The 27,479-nt window shown below is 43.3% G+C and overlaps 1 protein-coding gene and 1 long non-coding RNA gene across 6 annotated transcripts in view; both read right to left on the reverse strand.

Annotated features, from left to right (window-relative positions):
• The window catches only part of GNAQ (G protein subunit alpha q), a 354,951-nt gene that overhangs the window by 9,161 nt on the left and 318,311 nt on the right, over positions 1-27,479 (reverse strand). For all 5 annotated transcript variants that reach the window (XM_049633988.1, XM_049633973.1, XM_049633997.1 and 2 more), the window contains one exon: positions 9,174-9,327. In XM_049633988.1, coding sequence (XP_049489945.1) covers positions 9,174-9,327 — 154 coding nt within the window. The remainder of the gene's footprint in view (positions 1-9,173; positions 9,328-27,479) is intronic.
• LOC125925273 (uncharacterized) overlaps positions 24,008-27,479 on the reverse strand; it is a 4,536-nt gene continuing 1,064 nt past the window's right edge. Inside the window, exon 2 of the long non-coding RNA XR_007458763.1 lies at positions 24,008-27,435. This is a non-coding gene — a long non-coding RNA (uncharacterized LOC125925273). The remainder of the gene's footprint in view (positions 27,436-27,479) is intronic.

Genomic DNA, 27,479 nt, shown 5'->3' on the forward strand with positions numbered 1-27,479 from the left:
AATACCTGGTAACATCCCCAAAGTTTCTATTTCAATGCACCAACCTTTAGAACCTTACACACATTTGAGAAGGGAAATTCAGTTCACCAAAGACGCAACCTTGCCCACTCTGCGAGCCAGCACCGTACCAAGTGCACGTGGGATGAAAACATGAGAACAACTCCATCCTTGATGTGCTTGTATCTTCTCAGAAAGCTATAAAGCCAAACTGAATTATTCGTGTTTTGAAGACATCACCTTTCTGAGGGAGCTTTTAGAAGTACAGAAACAATGTTGAACTGATATCCACTGTACATCCTATGTCGATAACGTAATTTAAAAAATGGCGGGGGGTGGGGCGCCTGGGTGGCTCAGTTGGTTAAGTGCCCGACTTTGGCTCAGGGCATCATCGCACGGTTTAGGAGTTTGAACCCCACACTGGGCTCTCTGCTGGCAGTGCAGAGTCCACCTCGGATCCGCTGTCTCCCTCTCTTTCTGCCCCTCCCCTCCCAAACAAACTAAAAAAAATATTTAAAAAATCATCTGTTATATCCACCTATTGATACATCTTTGTAAGAGGTTCTTTCAGGTTTGTGTTCTTCTCTGTGCCACGTATCCCGCTAAGTGACTTATATATGGTTCTATTCAATTATTTACTATGAAAAAGAAATGGAGTCGTTGAATAGACATGTCCAAACCTACAATGCAAGTGGCAGGGCTGGAACTCTGTGACACTCAAAGCTGTCCTCTTAACTACTATTCATGTAGATCTGGGTGTGTCACACTTTCTCTGTAATGCACCAGAGAGTTTGGTTCTGGTCCAATATGGTGACATAGGAAGACCCTCAACTCACCTCCTCTGGGACACGTGTTATCTACACCTACTGATAGAGCAAATCTTCTTGAAGAACTGAGGATTGACTGAACAGCTTCTGCACAACCAAAGATGGAGAGACCGCACAGAGAATGGCAAGAGAGATGGAGACACGGTAATGAGGGGGATGTCCCCCCACAACGCTACCAACGGCAGGGGGGAGGGGATAGTACTGAGGGGCTGTGGGCAGACCTGTCTATGGGCCTAGAAAACAAGCCGTGGGTCAAAAGGGTAACTAGAATGTAGAGGGACCAGCCCTAGAACCTGCCAAAAGACGGGGGTGCTGCTGGCACTCTCTCCTGGTCACAGGGGCTGGGGAATACCACAGTTGACGTGGCCTCCACCATGACAGGAGTAGCGTGTGGCTGCCATGGCTGGCCTGCTGCCTCAGGGAGGCCTGGGCCCCTAGCCCATACCAGCCCCAACTGTCCCACCTGGGTGGCCCCAGCACCAAGCACACGGGCACATCCCTGGTCAATGCTCACTAGAGTTTTAGCCAGCACACCAAGAGGACACAAGAACAAAGCACATCAGAACACTCCAGGTTCCAACCACTTTGGCTATAGCAGCCCTGCCAGGGCACCACGCTCTGGAGCCCCCTGGGAAGTACCCTGGAATGCCTTGAGACCTGTACCCTCTCTTGGCTCCGGCCATTGGGCCCTCTGTGCGGACTACCCTGGGACACTCTGGCTTGTACCGACTTGAACTTCAACTGTCCTCCCAGGGCGCCCTCTGAGTGGAAAGCCCTGGAACCACTCCTGTGCCGACAGCCCCAGGACCCCTGGCTTGAACCTATTTCCTCTTCAGTTGTCTTGCCTTCAGATTTAACTGTCCTGCCAAGGCACCCTCTGTGTGGAAAGCCCCGGGATCCCCCAGCTTGCACTCATTTCAGAATTAACTGTTCTGCTGCGGTACTGCCTGTATGGAGAGGCCGGCTATACCACCAGGGCAACCCCAGCATGAGGTGCTCCGGAATCCCCAGCTCATGCCAGCCAGAGCTCCTTCCAAAGTCAGCAGGCACACACAGTCTACGCAGGGGACGACCACGTACAAGACTATGCCATCTCCTGTAGCTGTTCCGCCTACTTCATGGAAACAAAGAAAGTCAAACACAAAGAGGAGACAGAAGAATATGCTCCGAACAAAAGAACAAGACAAAAGCTAAGAAAAAGACCTAAAGTGAAATCAAGATGAACACTAGGCCTGATAGAGTTTAAAGTAACGGTCATAGTGTTCGCTTTGGCAGCACATATATACTAAAGTAAGTGTCATAGATGCTGCAGAGGATGTGCAGAAACGGGAACCCTCTTGCACTGTTGGTGGGAATGCAAACTGGTGCAGCCATTCTGGAAAACAGTGTGGAGGTTCCTTAAAAAATTAAAAATAGATCTACCCTATGACCCAGCAGTAGCACTGCTAGAAACTTACCCAAGGGATACAGGACTGCTGAGGCATAGGGGCACTTGTACCCCAACGTTTGTAGCAGCACTTTCAACAACAGCCAAATTATGGAAAGAGCGTAAATGGCCATCAACTGATGAATGGATAAAGAAATTGTGGTTTATATACACAATGGAATACTATGTGGCAAGGAGAAAGAAGGAAATCTGGCCTTTTGTAGCAACGTGGACGGGACTGGAGAGTGTGATGCTAAGTGAAATAAGTCATACAGAGAAAGACAGATACCATACGTATTCACTCTTAGGTGGATCCTGAGAAACTTAACAGAAGACCATGGGGAGGGGAAGGGGGAAAAAAAGAGAGGGAGGGAGGGAGGCAAACCATAGGAGACTCTTAAAAACTGAGAATAAACTGAGGATTGATGGGGGGGGGGTGGAAGGGAGGGGAAAGTGGGTGATGGCCACTGGGTGTTGTATGGAAACTAATTTGACAATAAATTTCATATTAAAAAAATGAAAAAAAATAAAGCATCATAAACATGCTCACTGCCTTGGATGGAAGACTGGAAGAACTCAGTGAGAGCTTTAACAAGAGGAAATATTTTTTAAAAATCAACTAGAATTGAAGAATACAATAAAAAAGTGAAAAATACACTAGAGGGAATCAATAGTAAATACGTGTATGCAGAAAAGCAAATTAGTGATGAAGAAGACACGGTGACAAGCACATATGCTGAACAGTAAAAAGAAAAAAATTTTTAAATGAGGATAGGTTAAGGGATCTCTTGGACAACATCAAGCAAACATACATTTGCATTATAGGGCACCAGAAGGAGAAGAGAAAGGGGCAGACAGCTTATGTGAAGAGGTAAAAGTTGAACACTTTCCCAACCTGAGAAAAGAAACAGATATTTAGGGTCAGAAAGCACAGAGAGTCCCAAATAAGATGAATACAAGGAGGCCCACAAACACAATAATTAAATGTCAATGGTTAAAGAGAATTTTAAAAGCAGCAAGAGAGAAGCAAAAAGCAACATACAAGGTAAACCCCATAAGTCTATCACATGATTTTTCAGCAGAAACATGGCAGGCTGGAAGTAAGGGGCATGATATAGTCAGAGTGCTAAAAGGAATAAAAAAACCCTACAACCAAGAATACTCTAACCAGTGAAGTTATCATGCAGAATTGAAGGAGAGATACTGAGTTTCCCAGACAAACAAAAGGTAAAGGAATTCATCACTACTCAAATGGCCTTACAAGAAATGGTAAAGAGATTTAGGTGGAAAAGGCTATAATTAGAAGAAAATTATGAATAAAAAGATATAAAATGAGAGAATATTTACATAAAATGTGGAGGGGGAAGTAAAAAAGTTCTCTTAGAATGTGTTCAAACTTCAACGACCGTCACCTTGACACAGACTGCTATATACTTAGGGTGTTATATGAATCCTGTAACTGCATGCCCAAAACCTATAATATAGATACACAAAAAATAAAAAGAAAGCCAAGCATAACACTACAGAGAGTCATCACAAGAGAACAAGAGCAGAAGAAAGGAACAGAGAAGAATTACAAAAACAACCAAACAAAACAATTAACAAAATGGCAATAAGTACCTACCTATCAACAATTATTTTAAATATAAATGGTCTAAATGCTCCATCAAAAGACATAGGGTGGAGAAAAAAAAACCACGACCCCTCTAAATGCTGCCTACAAGAGACTCACATCAGACCTAAAGACACATACAGACTGAATGTGAACGGCTGGATAAAGATACTCCATACAAATGAAAGTTAAAAAAAAAAAAAGCTAGAGTACCAATACATATATCAGATAAAAAATACATTTTAAAACAAAGGCTGTAACAAGAGACAAAGAGAGCATTATATAACGATAAAGGGGTTAGTTAACCCATCAAGAGGATAAAAAAATTGTAAATATTTATGCACCCTACAATGAAGCACCTAAATACAGAAAGCAAATATTAATGACATGAAGAGAGAAACTGACAGTAATAAAATGATACTAAGGGACTCTGAAACCCATGTACATCAATGAATACACAATCCAGGCAGAAAATCAACAAGGAGACCATGTCTTTGAATGACATATTAGACCAGATATAGAAATTTTATCCAAAACCAACAAAATGCACACGGGACATTCTTCAGGAGGCAAGTCTCAATAAATTTAAGAAGATTAGAATCATATCATGCATCTTTTCTGACCAGAATGGTATGAAACTAGAAATCAATAGTAAGAAAAAACCTGGAAAAAACCTAAACACAGAGGCTAAATAACATGGTACTAAACAACCCATGGGCCAACAAAGAAATCCAAGAGCAAATTAAAAAAAATACATGGAGACAAATGAAAATGAAAACACAAAGTTCCAAAATCTTTGATATGCAGCAGTTCTAAGAGTGAAATTTGTAATGACACAGACATACCTCAAGAAACAAAAATCTCAAACAATCTGACATTATACCTATAGGAACTAGAAAAAGAACAAAAAAGCCTGAGATTAGAAGGAAGGACATAATAAACATCAGATCCGAAATAAATGAAATAGAGACTAAAAAAATAAACAAAATTGATAAACCTTTAGTCAAACTCATCTAGAAATAAAGAGAAGTAACAACCAACCACAGAAATACAAAGGAATGTAAGAGACTACTACAAAAAATTATATGTCAATAAACTGGACAATCTAGAATAGATAAATTTTTAAAAACATACAATCTTCCAAAACTGAATCAGGATGAAATAGAAAATCTGAACAGATCAATTGCTAGTAACAGAATGGAACTGGTAATCAAATAAGTCCCAACAAACAAAAGTCCAGGTGGTTTCACAGGTGAAGTCCACCAAACATTTAAAAAAGAATTAGTATCTATTCTGAATTGACTATATCCATCTATTACAAAAATCAGAGAGGAAGGAAAGCTTCCAGATACATTCTACAAGGTCAGCATTACCCTCCTACCCAAACCAGTCACAGACACTACAAAAACAAAAAACAAACCCAAAAAACCCTACAGGCCAATCTCTCTGATGAACTTAAATGCAACAATCAGCAAAATATTAGCAAACCACTTTGAATAATACACTAAAAGGATCATTCACCATGGTCACATGGGATTCATTCCAGGGATCCAAACAAAGGTGGTTCAATATTCACAATCAATCAATGTGATACATCCCATTAACAAAATGAAAGATAAAAACTATATGATCATCTCAAGAGATGCATCAAAAGCATTTGACAAAATTCAACATCTGTTCATGATGAAAATCCTCAACAAAGTTACCTTAGAGGGAACATACCTCGACATAATAAAGGCCACATAAGAAAAACCCACAGCTAGCGTCATACTCAATAGGGAAAAACATTTTCCTGAAGATCAGGATGTCCACTCTCACTTTCATTCAATACAGTACTCCAAGTACTAGACACAGTAATCAGACAAGAAAAAAGAATAACAGGCATGCAAATTGGTAAGGAAGAAGTTAAACCGTACTATGTGTACACTGCATTTTTTAATAAAACCTTTATTGTTTTCATTTTTAGAGAGAGCAAGAGTATATGCATGGGAGAGGGACAGAGGGAGAGAGAGAATCCCAAGCTCGGATTCTCAGGACTCAGGGCTCGATCCCACGACCCTGGGATCATGACTTGTGCTAAAACAAGAGTCAGTCGCTCAACCAGGTGCTCCTATACACTGTATTTCTTTACAGAGAAAACCCCAAAGACTTTATAAAAAACTACTAGAAGTCATAAGTAAAGTTTCAGGATACGAAATTAATACACAAAAGTTAGTTGCGTTTCTATACACTAATGACGTAGTAGCAGAAAGTGAAATGAAGAAAACAATCCTATTGACAGTTGAGCCCCAAATAAGAAAATACCCAGGAATAAAATGAACCAAGAAGGTGAAAGATCTGTACTCTGAAAACTATAAAACTGATGAAACAAACTGAAGATAACACAAACAAATGAAAAATTTTCCATGCCTATGGATTGGAAAAATTAGTATCATTAAAACATCCATACTACCCAGAGCAATCGACAGATTCCAGAAAATCCCTATCATAATACCAAGAGCATTTTTCACAGAAATAGTACAACCAATCCTAAAATTTTTATGGAACCACAAAAGACCCTGAATAGCCAAAGCAATCGTGAGGAACAAGAACAAAGCTGCAGGTATCACAATCCCAAATTTCAAGATCTACTACAAAACTGTAGTAATCACGGGGCGCCTGGGTGGCTCAGTCAGTTGAGCTTCCGACTTCGGCTCAGGTCATGATCTCACCGTCTGTGAGTTCGAGCCCCGTGTCAGGCTCTGTGCTGACAGCTCAGAGACTGGAGCCTGCTTTGGATTCTGTGTCTCCCTCTCTCTCTAACCCTCCCCCGCTCATGCTCTGTCTCTCTCTCTGTCTCAAAAATAAAACACTAAAAAAAAAAAAATTAAAAAAAAAACTGTAGTAATCACACTATGGTACTAGCACAAAATCATATACATAGATCAATGGAATGGAGAGCCCAGAAATAAACCGATGCTTATATGATCGATTATTCTATGAAGGAGGGGGCAAGAATACACAATGTGGAGAAGACAGTCTCTTTAATGAACGGTGCTGGGAAAACTGGACAGCTACATGAAAAATAATGAAACTGGACCACTTTCTTCCATCACATACAAAAATAAACTCAAAATGGATTGAAGACCTAAATGTGAGACCTAAAACCATAAAACAAATGATACGTTTGATAAGGGTTGAATATCCAAAATATATAAAGAACTTACACAACTCAACACTAACAACACAGTTAATCTGATTAAAAATGGACAGAGAATCTGAATAGACATTTTTCCAACAGGTACATAAAAATTAAAACCACACCGAGATATCACCTCACACTAGTCACAATGGGTAAAATAAAAACCCAAGGAACAAGTGTTGGCGACGATGTGGAGAAAAAGGAACCCTTGTGCTCTGTTGGTGGGAATACAGACTGGTGTAACCACTGTGGAAAACAGTATAGAAACTCCTCAAAAAAATTTAAAATAGAATTACCATATGATCCGTAATCCTGGCAAAAGTGAAAACAATGTGAAGACACACATGCACACCTATGGTTATAGCAGTATTGTTTACAATAGCCAAGATACAGAAGGAATGTAAGTGTCCATCAATAGACAAATGGATAAGGGAGATGTGTGTGTGTGTGTGTGTGTGTGTGTGTACACACACACACACACACACACACACACACATACACACAGGAATACTATGTAGCCATAATAAAAGATGAGACATAATAAAAGACAAATGGATACACACACACACACACACAGAGGAATACTATGCAGCCATAATAAAAGATGAGACAGTGCCATTGAGACAACATGGACGGACCTAGAGAGTATAATGCTAAGTGATGTAAGTCAGAGAGAGACAAATAGTATATGATTTAACTTGTATGGAATCTAAAGAACAAAACAAATGAATAAACAAAAGGGAGAAACAGACCCATAAATACTAAAAACTGATGGCTGCCAGAGAGCAGGCAGATGGGGGAGGTGGGGAAAATGACAAAAGGGGGGTGGGAGATTCAGGCTTCTAGCTGTGGAATGAGGTCCAGGGATCACAGGCGCAGCAAAGGGAACACAGTCAATGGTAGGGAAATACAGTCACCAATGCTGTATGGGGACAGATGGCAGCCACACTTGTGAGCACAGCACAACATACAGACTTGTCCAATCACTACGTTGTACACCTGAAACTAATGTAACGTTATGTGTCAACTATACTTCAATTAAAAGAGGGCCAGAGAGTAAATATTTTAGGTTTTGTGGATGAGTCTGTCACAGCTACTCAATTCTGCTGTTAAAAGCATAAAAACTGTGTGTAAATGAACGGGGTGTGGCTGTTTCAATAAAACTTTCTTTATAAAAACAGGTGGCAGGCCACAGTTTGCCACTCTTCATCTAGACTCCAGTATGTATGGGGAGATGTGCGTGTATCCTGTCATAAAAGTTCTTTCGGGCGGTGGCTGTGACTCTTTGACTTGTTTCAGAGTGGCTTGGTGTGGATGCATTTTGTTACCGGTCAACAAGTATTTCTCGGAATGGCTGGGTGTCCTATCTAGTCATTGACGATTTCACACTCTAGCTGGGTAGGCAAGATCTGTTTATAAGGAGTGCTTATAAGTAAGGAAATAATGCAAAGCCATTGGTGTACTGATGTGGGTGTTATGGATTCTAAGCACTACAGGAAGAGTTCAAGGGGCTGGTGCCATCCCGAAGGACGATAGGATTGCATCAGGCCATGCAGCACCTTCCCCCCTCCCCCAAATAAATATTTGCTAACACTTGCCACGTGTCAGGTATCATGCTAAAATGTCGTACATAGGTTATCTCTCTTAGAGCCTGTAAGACGACTGCATGAGTTTGGTCCTACTGTTCAGAGAAATTAAGTGACTTCATCATGGTTCTAGCAATACGAGGTATCAAAACTTGGATGCCAACCTGGGTAGAGTGATTTCAGAGCATGGGTTCTTGTCACAAAACTGTGTTCTCTTTCCATAGAGAGGCAAGAGCCAGCTGTTGCCGAAAGAAAGAGCCAACTGTAATGATTGATACATGATTGGTCAAAACTGTGGGGCTGTTCCCTCTTCTGATAACACTTATTTCAAAACATGTAAGTTGCTTTCTTTGGCTATAACTTTCAGCATTGTCAGGGAATTGAAACATTTCAGGTGGTTACGGGGCAAGGCCAACAATAATTTGTACTTCATCAATCACACATGCACAAGGCAGCAACAGTAAGCTGCTGTGTCAGCTCTTGCATTGCTTGGGGGGCAAGACGGATCCCCAGCTACTGGGCTGGCTGAAGAGCACTGACTTACCATCATATTCTGGGAAGTAGTCAACTAGGTGGGAATACATAATTTTCTCCTCTAGAAGATCTTTCTTGTTTAAGAATAGAATAACCGAGGAATTCTGGAACCAGGGATATGTGATAATTGTTCTAAAGAGTGCTTTGCTTTCCTCCATTCGGTTCTGAAAAAAAAAACCATCAGAAAAACAAGGCATGAATTATGTGATTACTCAATCTGTGAAGTGTTTGTTTTGGAAGTCCAACGCATCTTCTGTATGCATTCAACTCTTGTAGCCTAGGGCTGGACTGTAGTTGCTGTTATCAGGATTTACATGCAAAAGGTTCATGCCTTGCGTTGGCTCCTTTATTAAGTAAACTCTCCTGGTTGACCAGCAGGTGACCAGCTCTTCCTCCCACAGACACACTCACCTCTAAGTCATTCCCCCCCAGGTCACAGACAAAGGCAGATTCGGGAGGTCCTCCTTTCTGTGGGGATATAAAAGCCTTGGTGTATGAGAACACGTCTTCCTGGACACACAGATGATTCTTTCCAGCCCCCTGATTTAGTGCTACGTGTGATGACCGAGTTTCTGGCAATGAAAACACCTGCCTGGGGTTGAGCCTCCCTCCACTGCTCACGGGGGGTGAAAATGCCCTCTAAGTCACCCAGCGACCTATGGGTGCCTGGTGGTTTAAGCCAAAGCATCCTGTCCCCATGGCAGCCAGCTTGGTTCAGGCCCACATCACTTGGAACTACTTGTCTCTGCTTTATGGTCATGAATTTACCTAAGCAGTTCAACGGGTCCCATCAACCCCAGGACTTTTTCTGGGAGCTCTGGAAGAGAGCGCCTTGATTTCATGGATGATGACTCAGGTAGCCTCAGGAATTTCGAGCAACCGTCTTGAAACAGAAAAAGAAACCAGGTCCTGCTCACCTGGTTTTAACTCCTTGGTCAAACCATGCCTGAACTTGGTTCTGCCTCTGGATTTTCAGTAACATCAGCCAATTAGTATCCTTTGGTTTTTAAGCTAGTTCGAGCTGTGTTTTTTTGGTATATAAAATACTTGCAGTTGATATATCTGGATACACCACCCTCCCAAATTTCTAAAAGGAGATGAATGAACAAATATTTCAGGGCTGACCATGAAGACTAGGAGTTCAAGCTGTTAGTATTTTCTCCTCAGAGTCTGCCTTCCTGATGTAGAAGGTTCCCTAAGTTTCCGAGCGCAGGGTTACAAAGGCCAAGCACACTCTTATGCATAACCCTTTGACTGTAGTTCCAGGAAATCTCCAGGAAACCCGGCTCACCAAGGAAAATTTTCTAGATCCTGAATATGTCTTGCTTTTTCCGTCAAGTGCGCCAATTCAAATCAAGTTGGAAAGACACGCTTTGCCAAAACAGATCTTTACCAACTCTTGTAAACCCCACGATCGCCAATTTCTTCAACCTTTAAACTTCATGCCTATTGAAATATTTAAATACTGATGCACCACGGGTCTGATACAATGAAAGATGACGTCATGGCTCAAGGGGCAATGTTTATTTCACTACATACATTTCCCTTTTATATAAATTACATACATGTTTTCTAAAAATAGTATTTTTCTATCTATATGCCTTTTACTGATTACCATCACCAGTGGTAAAATTTAAAACCCTGGGAACAGTATTTACTGAGAAATGGTATCTCGGAGCCTGGGATTTTATAGGCTGAAAATTTCAGGACTGACGAATAGCAAAGGCCCTAATAAGAACTGAAAGAATTTTTTAAAAACCTAAAGAAGATTGGGGCGCCTGGGTGGCTCAGTCGGTTAAGCGTCCGACTTCGGCTCAGGTCATGATCTCGCGGTCCGTGAGTTCGAGCCCCGCGTCAGGCTCTGGGCTGATGGCTCAGAGCCTGGAGCCTGCTTCCGATTCTGTGTCTCCCTCTCTCTCTGCCCCTCCCCCGTTCATGCTCTGTCTCTCTCTGTCTCGAAAATAAATAAACTTAAAAAAAATAAAAAAAAAAAAAACACCTAAAGAAGATTAATTAAATAGTGACATCTGTGATGCGAGAGTTACCTTTTGTTTTTTCCTTAGAGCTAGAGAAAATCTAGACAGGCATACTGTGGTCCTTACAGAAGCCCTGTTTACAAGGTGGGTATGTGCACACTGGCATCAACCAGTGAGTCTCCATTAGAAATAGTTCTTATAGTTAGCATTCTCTAGGAGGGAGGGGATGGAATCCCCAGGGACAGGCTCTCTTTGGGCCTTTCTGGTTGGAATGCTTCAAAGGCAAGGGGCTAGATGCTTTGAGAAGACAGGAAAAGGGAGGAGCGGTCCAGGGATCTAAGAGTTTCAAGACTGAACTGGCTGGAGCTCCCAGGCTCTGGGCGGAGTCTGCTGGGAGGGGACCCTGCACCAGCCTGCAGGATAGCGGCCAGGATAGTGGACCCAGCCCAGCGCCGTGTTCCAGAGATGCCTTGCCTAGATGGTCGTTCCTGTGCCCGGTGCAGCTGCACTCAGGGCCACTCTGGAAGCAGGGCCACTGATCGGGCTGCTTCCCTGAAGCTTTGCCTGTGCGTGCAGCTGGGGGCTGCTCTTTGCTACTTGGCTGGAGCTTCGGATTCAGGGAAAAGCTGCAGACCAACCAAGGGGGCAGCTGACCAGCAGCGTCAGTAACACTGTACCTTTGACTCGGGTCTACAAACTCCATCTCAGCACCGCCCCGGGAATCTGTGTTAACTCAGCCTCTGTGTGCAGGCTCAGCTCTGCGAAGCACGGGGCTGCAGAAAGCGCCTTCACCTTGATGTATGTTACCAACAACCAGGGGACCCTGTTCAAACGTGGATTCTAGGGGCACCTTTGTGGCTCGGTCCATTAAGCACTGGACGTCGGCTCAGGCCCTGATCTCACGGTTCATGAGATCGAGCCCCATGTTGGGTTCTGCGCTGACAACGCTGAGCCTGCTTGGGATTCTCGCTCTCTGCTCCTCCCCCACTGGCACTTTCTCTCTCTCAAAATAAATAAAAACAAACAAACGTGGATTCTGATTCAGCACAGGGTGAGGCCCGAGGTACTGCGTTTGCAGCAAGCTGCCAAGGGAGGCTGCTGGGATATGCACAGCACGCTGCTGGGGCTGCAAGGTGCAGAGGGCTTACAGAGGCAGGACAGCACCAGATTCCATTCTTGCAGCGAGAAGGGCAAGTCCTGTGATGAAAACCTAACCACGCCACCTTCATTCTTTTTATTCTTCCCAGTTAAGATCCAGACTTCACGCAGTAAGTTGCTTTTCGTTCCATGGTGAAAATTCCTTATCTTCCCCCCTCCTCCGTGCCATGGGGGGGGGGGGGCGGGGGTGGATATCTACAAATCTACACATCAAAGCCCCTCAACTAAATCCTAAATGAACTAAACGAGATTTGCATACACCCATGCTTCACAAGGCAGTGGAACCTGCAGAAGATGAGGCCTCATCCACTTCGTTCTGTGAACTGCAACCTGGGAGGGGACAGTGTGGGCCGGGAGGCTCGGTGGCACTAACTTTTTAGTGATTTGCCCGGGCCTGGGGTTGCAAGGAGGAGAACAAAACAGCAACGTGGGAGGCCTGGGCAAGGCCGATGGGGAGAAACAGTGCGGTTTTGTTCACCTCTAAAGACGGGTTCAAAGGCAGTCTTGGGGGAGGGGCACGTCACACTCCCCTGCTCTTGGGGTCTTAACCGGCTGAGTCAAAAGGGACACTAGTAAAGGTTTTACTGTTCCAAACACGGGGCTCCTTGCTAACGGAGGGGGGGGGGGGCTGGCCTAGGCCTAAGACCGAAAAAGACTCTGGACTTCCGGTCACCACCACCCACTACTCCAAAGCTGAAAGCAAGTGTCCTTCCCAGTGAAGTGTAACCTGATGCAGGTGACAAAGCTGGAATGCAGGGAGCAAAGAGCGATGGGCCCACCAGGTCCTGCCTGGTCTCTGCAGCCCCACAGGGATGGGAAGAGACACCTGGGGACAGGAAATGAGTGCGCTCGGTGGCCAGTTGGTCTCTGTGCAGTCACCCTGACCAAAGTAAGTGTGGCCCAGACCACACTTGATATAGCGTCAAAGCGTTTCTCCAAAATTCAGATATTGGAACCCTAACCCCTGATGTGACGGTTTTAGGAGGTGGAGCCTTTTGGAGCTGATTAGGTCACGAGAACTGAACTCTCGAGAATGCAATCCATGCCCTCGGAAAAGTAAAATCCTCACCCCTAATGTGATGATGTTAGGATGTGGGGCCAACAGGAGGTGAGTGGGATCAGTGCCTCTATAAGAGAGATGCTGGGGAGCTCCCTCACCCCTCTTGCCCTGTGAGGACACAGGGAGAAGACAGTCCTCTGTTAACCAGGGAGCAGGCCCTCACCAGACACCACAACTGCTCTCGCTTTGATCTTGGACCTCCCGGCCTCCGGGACTGATATCAACGGTTGTTGTTTATAAGCCATCCACCTGTGGTGTTTTGTTACAGGAGCCCAAAAGAGCTAAGACAATGCCGATTGGGTGAGTTACTATTTCCCCCCTCCCTGCCCCCTCCGGGCTGGCACCCATCCAGGGGCGGAGTCTTAAACTGAAAAGCACTCGCCCCTACCTGGGGCCCTGGGAGGACAGGCTACCGGATCCCCGCTTTGTAATCACAGGCAGCAAAGTGTGACCGCTGAGTGTCTTCTCTGCAAGATCATCCGAAAAATCCCTGTCCAAACCACCAGCCAGGGGTCTCACACGCCCAATCTTCAGTACTTCCAACTGATCCTCGAGAACCCCAATCTCCAGAAAATGCTGTTTTACGCAACCCCCCTGTTAACACAGGACTAACGCTGCCTCCAGGGAAAGGCCCTGAGGTCCTCATTCCCGCATTCACCACTTAGCATAGCCTGACCCTGCCGCTCATCTTCTGTCTGAACTGCTACGCGAGTCCTCTTCTCCACAAAACCGGGCTCCATGTCACAGCGGTCACACAAGGGTGGCTGACCTGTGGCCGCTAATGCAGTCCTCACTGGTAATCCTTCAAGGCCCAGATCAACAGGACTTCCCCCAAGAAATCCTTCCTGAGCTCCCCTGCCCCCTTGGATTGGCCTGCCACCCTCACCCCTGCACACACAATTCCTGGACACACACAGCATTTGCTAGAAGCTGGGAATGAAGGGGTGCTGGAGGGTGTACAAAGAGAGGGGGGATGGTGCGCGCGTGCTTACAGGTCCACGGGATGGGCCCGGAAGAGTGGTAAACGCAAGAGGTTAGGGTCACACGAGAAGGAAAGGTCTGGAGGAGCAAGACTTAAAAGCAAAGGCAGTTTTGAGTGGAATCTAGATGAAGGAGAGATTACTAGGAGGAAAGGGGAACAAAAGCAAAGCCCAGGAGAATTTGAACCCACGACCCTTGGAGAAGAGATTTGTGGGATTTCTGTAGGGAATACTTCACCAGAGCTTCCGATCTCTGTAACTTGGGCATGAAGAAGCTTCTCCTCCTTGAGAATGTGAAAAAGGTGTCCTCCTTGTTTGTATCTTAGGGTGGGGGCGGGGACGTTCCAAACACGCCAAGTTCTGTGAAGGACACGTGTGCCTGAGCCTCTGTCGCTCCTAAAACAACCTGCTGGGTCTGCAGTCCTGCTTGTTTTCTGTGTTGGCAGGTAGTAAAGTCCAACGGGAAACCCCAGAAGACAACTTAAGTGCAGCTTGCCGAGATGCAGCTATTTGCCTGAAGGTAGGAGTCACTGCTTTCCTTCTGGCTCAAGTACAAACCTCCCTTCCACTGAGGAAAAGGCCGGATCCAGGGGATGCGGCCCAAGAACCCAACTGGAAGCTGGCTTTCTTCGGGCTATGACCTGGCCCAAATCTCTGCATGAACAACTACCAGTGGGCCTGAAGGGACACGATTTCACGTCTGTAGCCTTTGCGGTCCTGCTGCCCATGGAGAGTGGACGTTCTCTCAGTGGGCTATTGCTCTCCTCGCTTCCCCTCTGCCCAGCTGGCATCTCCCTTTGGCAAAAGTCAGCATCACACCAGAGGTCTGAACGCCCATTTCTAGAACGTCTGCAACTCCTGATTACTTGGCCAACACATCCATCTTCTTCCCATAAGATTCACTTATGTTTAAGACCCTTAACTCTTGCCCATGATACAAGCCATCCACCCGCCTGCCTCTCCCTGCTGGTAGTTTTCCCTCTTACCAATGGGTTGATAAACCACATTGATTTATATTCCCCATACAATCTAGAATGCAGATTTTAAACGCAAAACTAGATCACTGAAGATGTAAACCTACAGACTGTCGAATTGCCACTGAGGGATGGTAGTCACCCATCAGTTCTCTCACCTGGCCCCCGAGGTACCGTGTACCCTGCAGAAATGGGGATGAACTCTCCAGGGCCCAGAGGAGCCCTTTGGTATCAGAGATACAGACGATCTGAGTGATCCACAAACACACTAATAAACGCCAGAAACTGGTCAGGTGACTATGATTCTGTGTTCATAACTTGTGTGCCCACTTCTGTGGTCCTTGAGCTTTCTGTGAAAAAGGCCAAAGACAGACACTCGGCTTACAGGAGTGAGGCACAGATCTACAGAGCATGAAGATGTCTGCAATGTAACTGATTGTTCAGCTAAGGCGGGGGCGGGGGCCACACATTTATCGTGCTTCACAATATTTTTAAACCCGGATGTGCAGAGTTACAGGTTCAGACACCTGCTGGCCACACACCTACACTCCACTGTCGTGCCCAGGAGCTCACGGGGCTTCTTTCCGTCTACTGGCACATGTTGGAACATGTGGAGCCCAGGGACCCTACCCTGGGGACCTTCTGACTGGCACCGTTTCTGCTTCTGAAATTGATCTGGAAAGGAGATCGTCACAATGTAGGACTTGATGCTTCAGGAATTCATACAACACTACGTTTTAAATATGGTTCTTCACTTTGAATTGCTCTGACGAGCGTCACTGTTTCTTCTCAGATGTAACTCATCTGAGAGTAAATTAGCCTTATTAAAGGTCACTATTTTAAACAAAACTAGTTTTAACACGATCCATGATAATGTAAAATCTGAATTAAAACAATCATTTGTAGCTTATCAAATATTGCACCCCCCCCCTTTTTTTACACAATGAATACTCTGAAAGATTAACATCTTTAACAAGGAATTAGGAAATGTTCTGTCAAGTATTTCATTGATACGTGTCAACTGGGTGTATACATGCAACAACTCAAAAGACAGGGACTCCAAAGCCTTATGAAAAAACATCTGCAAGCTGGTCCTCTGCATATTTCTTTCCTCCCTCGATGACTGAGGAAAAAGGTTGGTAGTTTGACTTTGTACCTGCAGCAGGATCATGTTGTTAGGTGTCCTATCTGATGTCAGTGCTACGAGAATTCAAAACACATTCTGTGCCAAGCTCCTGTTGTGGGGTGGGGGGCGAAGAGGGAAGGGCCAGAGCTGTGGGCTGGAGACCTCAGTTTGAAACATGGCTCTGCCTCCAATACTGGTATGACCTTGGACAACTGACTGGACCTCAGTTTCCTTATTATCTCCCAACGTTTGAGAGGACAGAAGGAGACAATGCATGCCAAGTGCTTAGCCGTGACCCCGGCACACAATAGCTTGCAACGACGGCCACTATCAGAGACGGCAAAATTGCTACATAGGAACCTCTTGGGAAGGCGATTCGCTTACCTCAAATCATTGGTCAAACTGTAAATCCACTGAAATCTTTCTATTCCCTGGAATTGCATGAAGTTATTCTAACCATGCTTTCAAATCCAGAAAAATGTGGTTTATAAGAAACTGAAAAATCATTCAGGTTTCTGCCAACTGCTGACTTAGAGAACGTTTCTTCCTAACATTGTCCGTACGTTAAAGGGGGAGTATCTTCAAAATGTTGAAAAATGTTCAATACCCTCAACCCCACCGCAAACCAAAAAAATGGATACAACATATTAACAGAACAGTTGGAATGACAAATAATGAAAGTCAGTGCCTGGCCTTCCTACTTCTGCTATCTAAATCAGATGACAGGAATAGAAATAATAAGGATACTAAGCACAGCCGGACAGATATAACTTCCTCCATAATTTTCTTAATCTTTGCAAATCTTTGCAAGTGATTATTTGAGATCCACTTCTGGCATACTCTCCAGGCTGGAAGACAGATCCTGAAGGTTTTAATATTGTAATTTGTGCCTGTGAGTCAAAGTAGTCTACCGCACAGGATGTTTAGAGAAGCAAAGAAAGAGAGTGCATTTGCTTGGTACCTCCTGGGCTGAGGTTTCCAGGTGATTAGATGGAGCTTGTGAATGAAGTGAAGTGATGGAAACCAGAGTGGGTGAAAGAGAGGGCAGAAAGAGACTCTGGAGGGAACGGTCAAGAGGCAGTCACACTCTCAGACTAAAGAGAACGCAGGGCCTCAACGTGGGCAAAAGCAAACACGACAAATGTTTAACCCCTCTGATGTGGAAGCCCATGGTCCTAGACACTGAGAAAAGATAAGAAAGTTCATCTAGTGACCAAGTAGCAAAGACTATTCCTTGCAAAGAATATTTTACAGCACGTTGATCTTTCTACTTATAATTACACTATGCTCCATCACCCTACTAATTTTATGCTTACGTGCCAGTGAGCCAATGTCTATCCTTGATTTATATACATAAATCCCTTCTCTTGTAATACCCCTCACTGACTGACGATTTCAATATTTAATGCCTTGAGTATTCACGTCATCGACTTTTCAATTCATTGACCTTCCTCCTATCTTTCTTGTACTCCATCCACACGCAATAGCCTGTGTCACTGTCTTGGGGTGGTTCCATGAGCAGGTCAGGAGAGATCACCAATTCCTTGCTCTCTGACATGATATCTCATGGCCAAAAGCAGCTGTCCTCCCATGCTTCTTAAAAATTGCTCTAGGGGCGCCTGGGTGGCTCAGTCGGTTGAGCGTCCGACTTCAGCTCTGGTGACGATCTCGCGGTCTGTGAGTTCGAGCCCCCCGTCAGGCTCTGGGCTGATGGCTCAGAGCCTGGAGCCTGCTTCCGATTCTGTGTCTCCCTCTCTCTCTGCCCCTCCCCCGTTCATGCTCTGTCTCTCTCTGTCTCAAAAATAAATAAAACGTTAAAAAAAAAATTAAAAAAAAATTGCTCTATTATACCACAAACTTACATCACATAGGCTGTCACTTTCATTGTGACTCCTTGCCCCCTACTAAGTATCGAGGCACCAGATAATCTCCCTTAGCTGGTTCGTTGGGCATTTCTTCTGGCTTAAATCTCATGAAGATAAGTAACTCCCACATTTCAAACTTGCTTAAGCTGATGACCGTCATTTCTTTGTTTTTGCTAGAGCTAACTGGAAAAGACTTACAAATTTTTGCATAATTAAGATACAGATTTCCTTGCAGAGTATAGACAGAACAATAACTTATTCAGCATTCCAACTTATCATTAACTCCTTGGGTTACGTCCCCATTCACATAAAATATTTCAGCAACAACCAACTTGGTGGCCAGGCACCGGGGCAGCCATCGAAAGAGCCCAGGCAACAACCAGACAGACCTACAGAATGTGGCTGACACTTGAGTGGCTGGACTCTAACCCTGCACCCTCGTGGATCCATCAGCATGTGTCAAGAATCCAGAGGCACAACCCGACTGAATGCGCCTATGTTCCCACTTCATCAAGGTCATTTGTGTGTGTAGAAACAGCTCATTTACTGAAGGTCCACTTGGTACTTCTTTGCTAGATTTAGCCGGAACCAGATACAAACTGAAAATGGAAACCAAGAAGAAAATACAGATGATTCTTCTTTTCTTTGTGCCTCCCTGGTAAGACACAGTGAGTGTTTCATGTTGGCTCCAGAGCACAGGTTAAGACCAAAAGACTCCATTTGTAACCCACTTGTGTGGAACTGTGAAGCATGGCAGAGGAAATGCTGGTAAGGGAATTCTGAATTGTGGGTGTGTGCAAATTTTTCCAAGACTAAATACCAATTCCACGGTGCCCCATTCCCTAAGGACCTAAGTTTCTGAAATTCTGATCTGACCTGAACGTTAACAGCAGCAACAGAAATAACTCTAGAGAGAAAATTTTAGTTGGCTTTCCCCAAGCTATCCTTGTACTTATTTTCCACACTTAAAAAAATTTTTTTTTAATGTTTATTCAGTTTCGAGAGACAGAGTGTGAGTGGGGGAGGCGAAGAGAGAGAGGGAGACACAGAATCCGAAGCAGGTTCCAGGCTCTGAGGTGTCAGAGCCTGAAGCAGGGCTTGAACCCATGAACTGTAAGATCATGACCTGAGCCAAAGTTGGACGCTTAACCGACCAAGCCCCCCAGGTGCCCCCATTTTCAATAGTTAAAAAAAAGTATTTAAAATAAGGCCCAGTGATTTATTTTCCATTATAAAATTAATATGGTCATGGCAGAAAATTAAAAAACTAAAATAACAGGAAAAAGGAAGAAATTCCTTGGTTGAAATGCCCACCGAAAACTTATTTTTTTTTTCCTCTAATTTTAACTTTTTCCAGTCTTTGAACTATGCAGCTTTAGGGGTTATTTTGTATCAGTGCTGTCTAAACGAACTTTCTGAGATAATGGAAGGTCATTTTTGGACGTGCACTATGCAATTTAGAAGCCACCACTGACATGTCGCCACTGAGCACTTGAAGGGTGGCTGATGCGACGGAGGACATAATTTTTAAATCTTATTTAAAAATTAGTCACGTGAGACCTGTGGCTACTATATTACACAGTGCAATTTTAAAAGACTATGATTAGGGACACCTGGGGGCTCAGTCCCTCTCCTCTCTCTCTCTCTCTCTTTCCTTCTCTCAGTTAAGCATCCTACTCTTGCTCTTAGCTCAGGTCCTGATCTCAGGGTCATGAGTTCAAGCCCCGTGTTGGGCTCCAGGCTGAGTGTGGAGCCTACTTAAACAAACAAGGGAAGCCTGGGTGGCTCAGGTCATGATCTCACGGTCCGTGAGTTCGAGCCCGGCATCGGGCTCTGTGCTGACAGCTCGGAGCCTGGAGCCTGTTTCGGATTCTGTGTCTCCCTCTCTCTCTGACCCTCCCCCGTTCATGCTCTGTCTCTCTCTGTCTCAAAAATAAATAAACATTAAAAAGAAAAAACAAATAACTGTGATTATTTTGTATATAAAATATATCCTATATTTTGCTTTCAACATTATATCCTACACATTTTTCTGTGTTTTAAAATTCATATTTAAATAGCTTCATAAAGTTACAGTGAACTTTACCAAATCCCTACTGTAAAACACTCTGCTTGCACTAATATAAATAACATTATAATTTACAACTTTGTATACAGATTTTCATAGTGATAATTTTCTTTATTAACAGCATATCAAAGTACATTATAAAATTTGAGGTTCTTGGTGACAGATGATCAAATAGCTTTCTAGAGAGGGTGAATGAACTTAGGCACCCTGTCGTAGGGTGTGAATTCATTTTACTATTCCCTCTCAAGAAGAGAGTTTTATCCTTTCAAAATCTTTTTTGTATCAAATTACAAAAGTCATGAAAGGACACATCAAACGACAGGGTGAAAAAAATGACAACTCGTTGTCTTGCTTTGAATTTCTTTGAATATCAGTGAGGTAGAACATTTTCCAGTAGATTTACTAAACTGGAAGTATTTTCCCTTTTGGTGAATTGTCTGCTCACGTCTCTGCTAACGAAAACTGGTCGTTTTTTGCTCTGAATGTTTAGTTATGGGTTTGTATAAACCCTTTACATAATGAAGTTATTAACCATTTGAATTTTTCCCAATTTTTGTCACTTTGAATGTTGAGGGTCTCAAAGAGGTTTTCTGGAGCATGTTTGAAATCCGATTAAAATGCTTTGATATTTCTAACTTAATAAAACAGTTCTACTTTATTACAAATTCCCACCGGGTCTCTTTTCCTTAAGGCCAACTCGGTTTTCTGTGCTAGCCAGCTTGGCGAACTTAAGTCATAGCTCAACCCGAACTAGTCTTTTGCCAACTGTTCTAGAGGTGTCACAAAAAGCAAAGTGTGTCTGAATGTCAGCTTTTTTTTGCGCTTGTCCACTTTCTGATTCTACAGTTGGATGTGAATGGTAACTTGGCCAAGCTGCTGGAGACGGTGGATGAAGAGAAACAGAAACAGGCTATGGGGATGCAGGGGTAAGAGACCGAAAAGGAAACCGGCTCAGATGATACAACTCAGCTTGGAAACCCTGAATAGCCTAAAAAGGTCTGAGGGAGATTTGACCCATCTACACAAATCAATTACATACACATCCGCACATCAGACTGAATCTGGGCAAAATTCCTGGTGTATCAGTCATGCCAGGAAAGTCTGTCTAGAGAAAACAGGGATAAAATAAAAGAATCTAAACCAAATTGGTAAAATATTTTCTTTAGTGCCTCAAAATGTTTTTATAGATGGGTCAGTTTGGCCCAGAAACATGTTGTTGCCTAATTCTTTGGCAAATACAACCGGGTGACATTGATGCTAAGAGAAGAATTTGGTTTGTCGTGTGACCTAAGAGATAAGCTCGAAGGACTTGTGCGGACTGCATTTTTGAGCCCTTCTCAATGGGGTACCGCTTGACCTGGCCTCTTTGTGATCACGTACACTCCGAAGTTTGTGTCACAACTCTTGGTCCCCACCCTTCAGATTCTCCTTCTACCCTTCAGAGAATGCAGGACTATGGCTAGAATTTCCACTGAGAGGGATTAGACAGTGGGTAAAAATGGAGAATTAAGATAGGGAATCAGAGTAAGTTTGGAACTGAAGGACAACAGTAAACAGAAGAATTGGTCATATGACAAGAAAATTAAGGAGAGAGGACGTGTAAGCTGATGGCATAACAGTTTTCCACAAGGAATGTATAAAATATTCTGAGGGGCACCTGGGTAGCTCAGTCGGTTGAACGTCTGACACTTTGGCTCAGGTCATGATCTCATGGTTCATGGGTTTGAGCCCTGTGTCGGGCTATGCACTAACAATGCGGGGCCTGCTTGGGATTCTCTCTCCCCCTCTCAAAAACAAACAAACAAACAAACAAACAAACATCAAATTATTTTTAAAAACCATTCTGAAAATAAGCCCCTTGTGAAATGAGTTCGGTACATCATATTCCTAAGGTCATTTTACATTTTCAAACCATAAATGATTTGTCATGCAATTAATAGTTTTTTTTTTTTAGTATGATTTTGAGGGATAATATATGATGACTGTTTTCAGACTCCGACATGCGTTTTCGGTTATGAGTGATATTGTTTATTTTACTTAACATTAATACTTTTCATGAAAATAACATTCGTTTAGTACAAATATACGTCAGCCATTTTCAAAGCACTTTAGCGTAGAGAAGGGTGGGCAAGCTTTTCAGTACAGGGCTGGATAGTAAATATTTTAGGCTTTGCAGGCCACAAGGTCGCAGATGCAACTGTTCAGCTCTGCCAATGTAGCAGGAAAGCGTTTATAGACAATACGTAAATGCAGGAGTGTGGCCAGGTTCTGACAAAACTTTGTGAAAATGTGAATTTCACAAAATTTTCAAGTGTCAAGAAACATCATTCTTGATCTTTTTTTCGATCGCTTAAAAAATATAAAACCCAATCTTTGCTTTTGTAAACCACAAGTGTACAAGTGGTACAGTACAGACAGGGAGCTCAATTTGGCCTGTGGGCTGTTGTCTGTTGATCTTTAGTGTAGAACAGCATTTAATTCTTTTTTTAAATTTTTATTAAAAAAATTTTTTTTTAACGTATATTTATTATTGAGAGACAGAGAGACACAGAGCATGAGCAGGGGTGGGGTAGAGAGAGGCGGAGACACAGAATCTGAAATAGGCTCCAGGCTCTGAGCCGTCAGCACAGAGCCCGACGCGGGGCTCGAACTCACAAACTGTGAGATCATGACCTGAACCGAAGTCGGTCACCCAACCAACTGAGCCACCCAGGCTCAGCATTTAATTCTTAAACCAAATCTGAGCAGCAGATACTGTTGCGATTCCTATTTCCTAGGTGAGGAGGCTGATAAAAAGGAAGTTAACACAGCTAGTACGTACTTAAAAAACTATCACAGCTATGGGAATTATTAGTAACATTCCAAATATGTAAGTTTGAGTATATTTACTTACAATTTATGTTCAAGGAATTGATCACGTATGATGTAAAGCACACGTATGTGGAAATAAAAGCAAAACTAAGGTTTCTCCCTATAAATCTGTTAATATCTTTGAGACTAATTTCTCCCCCTCCCCCACCTAACTTGTTTCTCTAATTCTTAGATACTGCGTTTCTCAATTCATTTTCCTTATTTAAGGACAGAGCATCATCCTTTCACAGCACAGAGAATGAAACACAGAGAATGAAACGTAAGAAAAGAACGTCTTTATTCGCTTGCTTAATTTCTCGTGTGAGGGCTACTTAATTTTTAGCAGATCTATTTACCCAGATGTTGCACACATGTAAAAATGCTTTTCCAGATGTTTAAATACCATACAGCTGGTATTTTAAACCAATAACATTCTTGTGAAACAGTCCTCATTTGTAGATGAAGATCTGGTTTTCATGCTACTTTAAGTTGCTTACAAAATAGTTCTATAAACATTCTTCGTTAATAAGATACCAATAATAACCTGTGTGTAGATTACTGTGTCCTTGCTCATATTATGTATTCTTCCAGATGACTGACAACGTAGAGGGAGGGCAGAGAAAATGAACATGAAACACTCAAACAACTTGGCGGTGGTTTATGTAGTACTGAAAGGTATGATTATGGGATTTGGGGGTAAAATTCTGTTGTTTGCATGAACTGTAGTCTTCAATGTTTATTTGATCCTTGTTCTATCACCAGTGGTTCTATTTACAGTGCATACTCGAACAAGGTCCTGGCACTTTTTAAAAGCAACGTTTACTTCTGCCTAAAAAAAATCAGTATTCACATCCTGAACGATTTACTGGTGGGTACAAGAAATTCACCCTCATACATGCGGGGTGGCTCAAAAGATCTGTCCTTGGAAAACCATAAAGTGCTCAATTATGCTTTATAATAACAAGCTTTGAAAAACAATAGGTGTCCACCATACCCCGTTTTTTAAACCCCCAGCATTTTGTATCATGTGCAATGCCAGTAATAGGGAAGGTGCACAGAGTATTACAAATTATCCTTTCAACAAAAAAAGCGTTCACTACACCAATGAAAACCTGAGGATGGGTTGTAAAGTGTCAGGATAGAAAGCTTCAATATTTTACTCTAAAGGAGACTTTTCTTCTCTTTTGCTCTTTATCCTGATAAAAAAATTTGCTGAATGATTTTAAAACATTTTTGATGAAATGTTTTTATGAAACACTTGCAATATGGCCTCATTGCTAAATTGGGCAGGCAGACCAAAAAATAACAATAGAGTATCAATGTCCCACTTTGTACAGAAAAATACATTCCAGGTATCATGAAGTAAGTAAAATAACTCTTCTGAAGCTAATAACCAAGTGAGATCAGAGACACGTCCAACACAAACACCTTTAGATACTACTGAAACATTAAACTCACACAAAACCAGGTTATTCTACAGTGAAAGAAAGGAGGTGTTTGGGATGGGATGGAAGGCTAAATTAGTATCACGAAGAAAGCAGACAACTTTGAAAGACCCGAGGAAAGACCTGGAAAGAGCAGCACATGAGCAAACACCAGTCATTCACATGGGAAAATCCATGCCTGTGGTCACAGACACACAATCACCAGACTCTCTCACTGTGTTACCATGGAGACTCAGCCGGAGAGGCCTTATGCTTGGCACACAGCCTTGAAAGCATGCATCTGATTTCAAACCTCCGAGGTGAAGTAACTCTTCAGGTATCCAGACAATATAAATGTGTTAGAAAATTTATAAACTCCCAGGTACGAGTGTGCTGGAAACAACAGCACTTGAGTACAGGTAAAAGGAAACGGGATCAGGACTCCTTCTATTGTTGAACTGGACCGGATAAGGTGAAAGGATACCACAGATCTCGAAAGTTCCAGAAGCAGAGTGAGGCAGTAAGAGTTCCACCATTAGGGAGGGATGTGAGCTGCAGGTTTATGGCCGATGTCTGCTGTGGCTGATCATCTTATCCAACTGATTAGAAGCTGTGCTATCCCTTTAAGAAGGGATATTAAGAGGCTGTGCTATCACCCTTAAGAAGGTGCTAGCACCTTTCTTAAGTCTTGTAAGTTTCTAACCTCTGAGAAGAGCATCTGGAATTGGCCAGTCCGTCCCCTCCACCCTACCACCATTTTCATCTTGAAAACTGAATACCAGCTTAAAGAACTGCTGCTCCTGGTCTAACCCTGAACTACCCAGTGGAGGTTCAGAAACTGAGAGGGGAAGGAATTTAGGATGACAGTGACCATGTGCTCCTGATAACCGTGATAACAGAAAGGAGCGCAGGTCTTATAAATATGTATTTCCGCTGACTTTGGAAATGTAATTTCGTAACAATTAGGATCAGGGTGCAAGGTGGAAATCACATATAGTCTAAATTACCCTTAAAAGTGTATTTTGAAGATATCCACTGGTGGCCAGCATTTTGCCCCGCCATATGTCTGATCCAGACCGCTTTTTCCTTGGTGGTAGGAAAGGTCATGGTTCATTTGGTGAGTACGGGATGAAGCTGGGTTTGGGTCTGGGTTTGCAAGAGGGGCCTAGGTGAACAAAGAATTAGTATCCCTCAACACCAGGTTCACACTCGGCACTGTAAGCACTCACACTAGCTGAGACACGCAGGAACTGAGGCTGAGTAACTTTCTCTGACTCAATGTTATTTCACTGCATGCTGTCACTAGAGAAAAGGCACCCTGGAGCCTTTTGCATCACTAATCTCCTCTTTCTTTTCTCTCTTCGTACTTTTTCTCCTTTTTTCTGGCTGGGCATCTAGGAGCGCATTTTCATAAATCCACTTCTCACGTGGCTTTACTATGTAATTCCATAGCACCTATCCGTACAGGTGACACAGACCGTAAAAGATTGATACAGTCTCAAAGATATGATTTGGACCAATAATTCTAATGTTGAGGAAAGTAAAAAAAAAAAAAAATTCAAAATGCTTGGGGCTGCAAAGGAAGCTTTCCCATGGTTTAAACTTTTGAAGAGAGAAAAACAGGGGCAGGGAGGGGGGGAAATGTGAAGAAAATCACATAATCAAGGACAGCCAGGTAATATAAGCACTTGTAAGAATTACCTTCATGTTCTATGCTTAGTAGGTGTCAAAAGTTGTTATTTAAAAACATTTTTTTTAAGTTTATTTATTTTGAGAGAGATACAGCGTGCGTAGGGGAGGGCAGAAAGAGAGGGAGAGAGAGAGAGAGTCCCAAGCAGGCTCCACATGGCCAGCGCAGAGCCTGATGCAGGGCTTGAACTCACACAACCATGAGATCATGACCTGAGCTGAAACTGAGAGTCGAATGCTTAACCAACTGAGTCACCCAGGTGCCCCTCAAAAGTTGTTATTTTATTTTTTAAATGTTTATTTTTGAGAGAGAGAGACAGAGCACGAGCAGGGGAGGGGAAAACAGAGAGGGAGACACAGAATCCGAAGCAGGCTCTAGGCTCCAAGCTGCCAGCACAGAGCCTGACGTGGGGCTCGAACCCACGAACCAGGAGATCATGACCTGAGCTGAAGTAGGATGCTTAACCGACTGAGCCACCGAGGCACCCCAAAAGTTGTTATTTGAAATAAATGAGGGTAAAAACTAGAAATGACTCAGAACTTCTGAAAAATGCCGAGAGCAACCTGGCTGTGAGAGAAATTTTCAGAAACTTCGAGGAAAAGACCCATCTTCTTCATTCTGGTCCCTGAGACCCCAAAAGAATGAAACCACAATAACAAAATCTAATGAAGAAACTGGGCAACAACTCCACAGATGTGGAAGAATATCTGCCAAATATGTGATAAGTGCACTTCTCTGAAAGGGAGCTGGAAGCATTATTTCAACCAGGCTCAGATGTGTGTGTGTAAATGTACGATCCGGAGATGTTCAGGTGATAACCTTTCACTCTGCACATGGAGGACTGGACCTGTGAACTGGTCCTGGGAGAGGAATAGGAAGAGTCCAGTGGAAGTCTAGTCACATAACTCATGGTTGTACAGGAAGCAGGCATGATGAGCAGAACAGCTGGATTATGCCATCTCTATGCTCTCCAAAACCCAACTCTAACCCAGAGAACTGCCTGGAGAGGAGGCAGAGAGAGGAGGCAGTTTAGTGCCTCACTGCTGTAAAGTACCTAGGAATACCAAACCTTTCAAGAAAATTCCTGCATGAAAAACAAACCTAAGCAAACAACGTTGTTTTTTTTTTTTTTTTTTTTTTTTTTG

This window comes from Panthera uncia, chromosome D4, assembly GCF_023721935.1.
Source record: "Panthera uncia isolate 11264 chromosome D4, Puncia_PCG_1.0, whole genome shotgun sequence".
Classification (NCBI taxonomy): domain Eukaryota; kingdom Metazoa; phylum Chordata; class Mammalia; order Carnivora; family Felidae; genus Panthera; species Panthera uncia.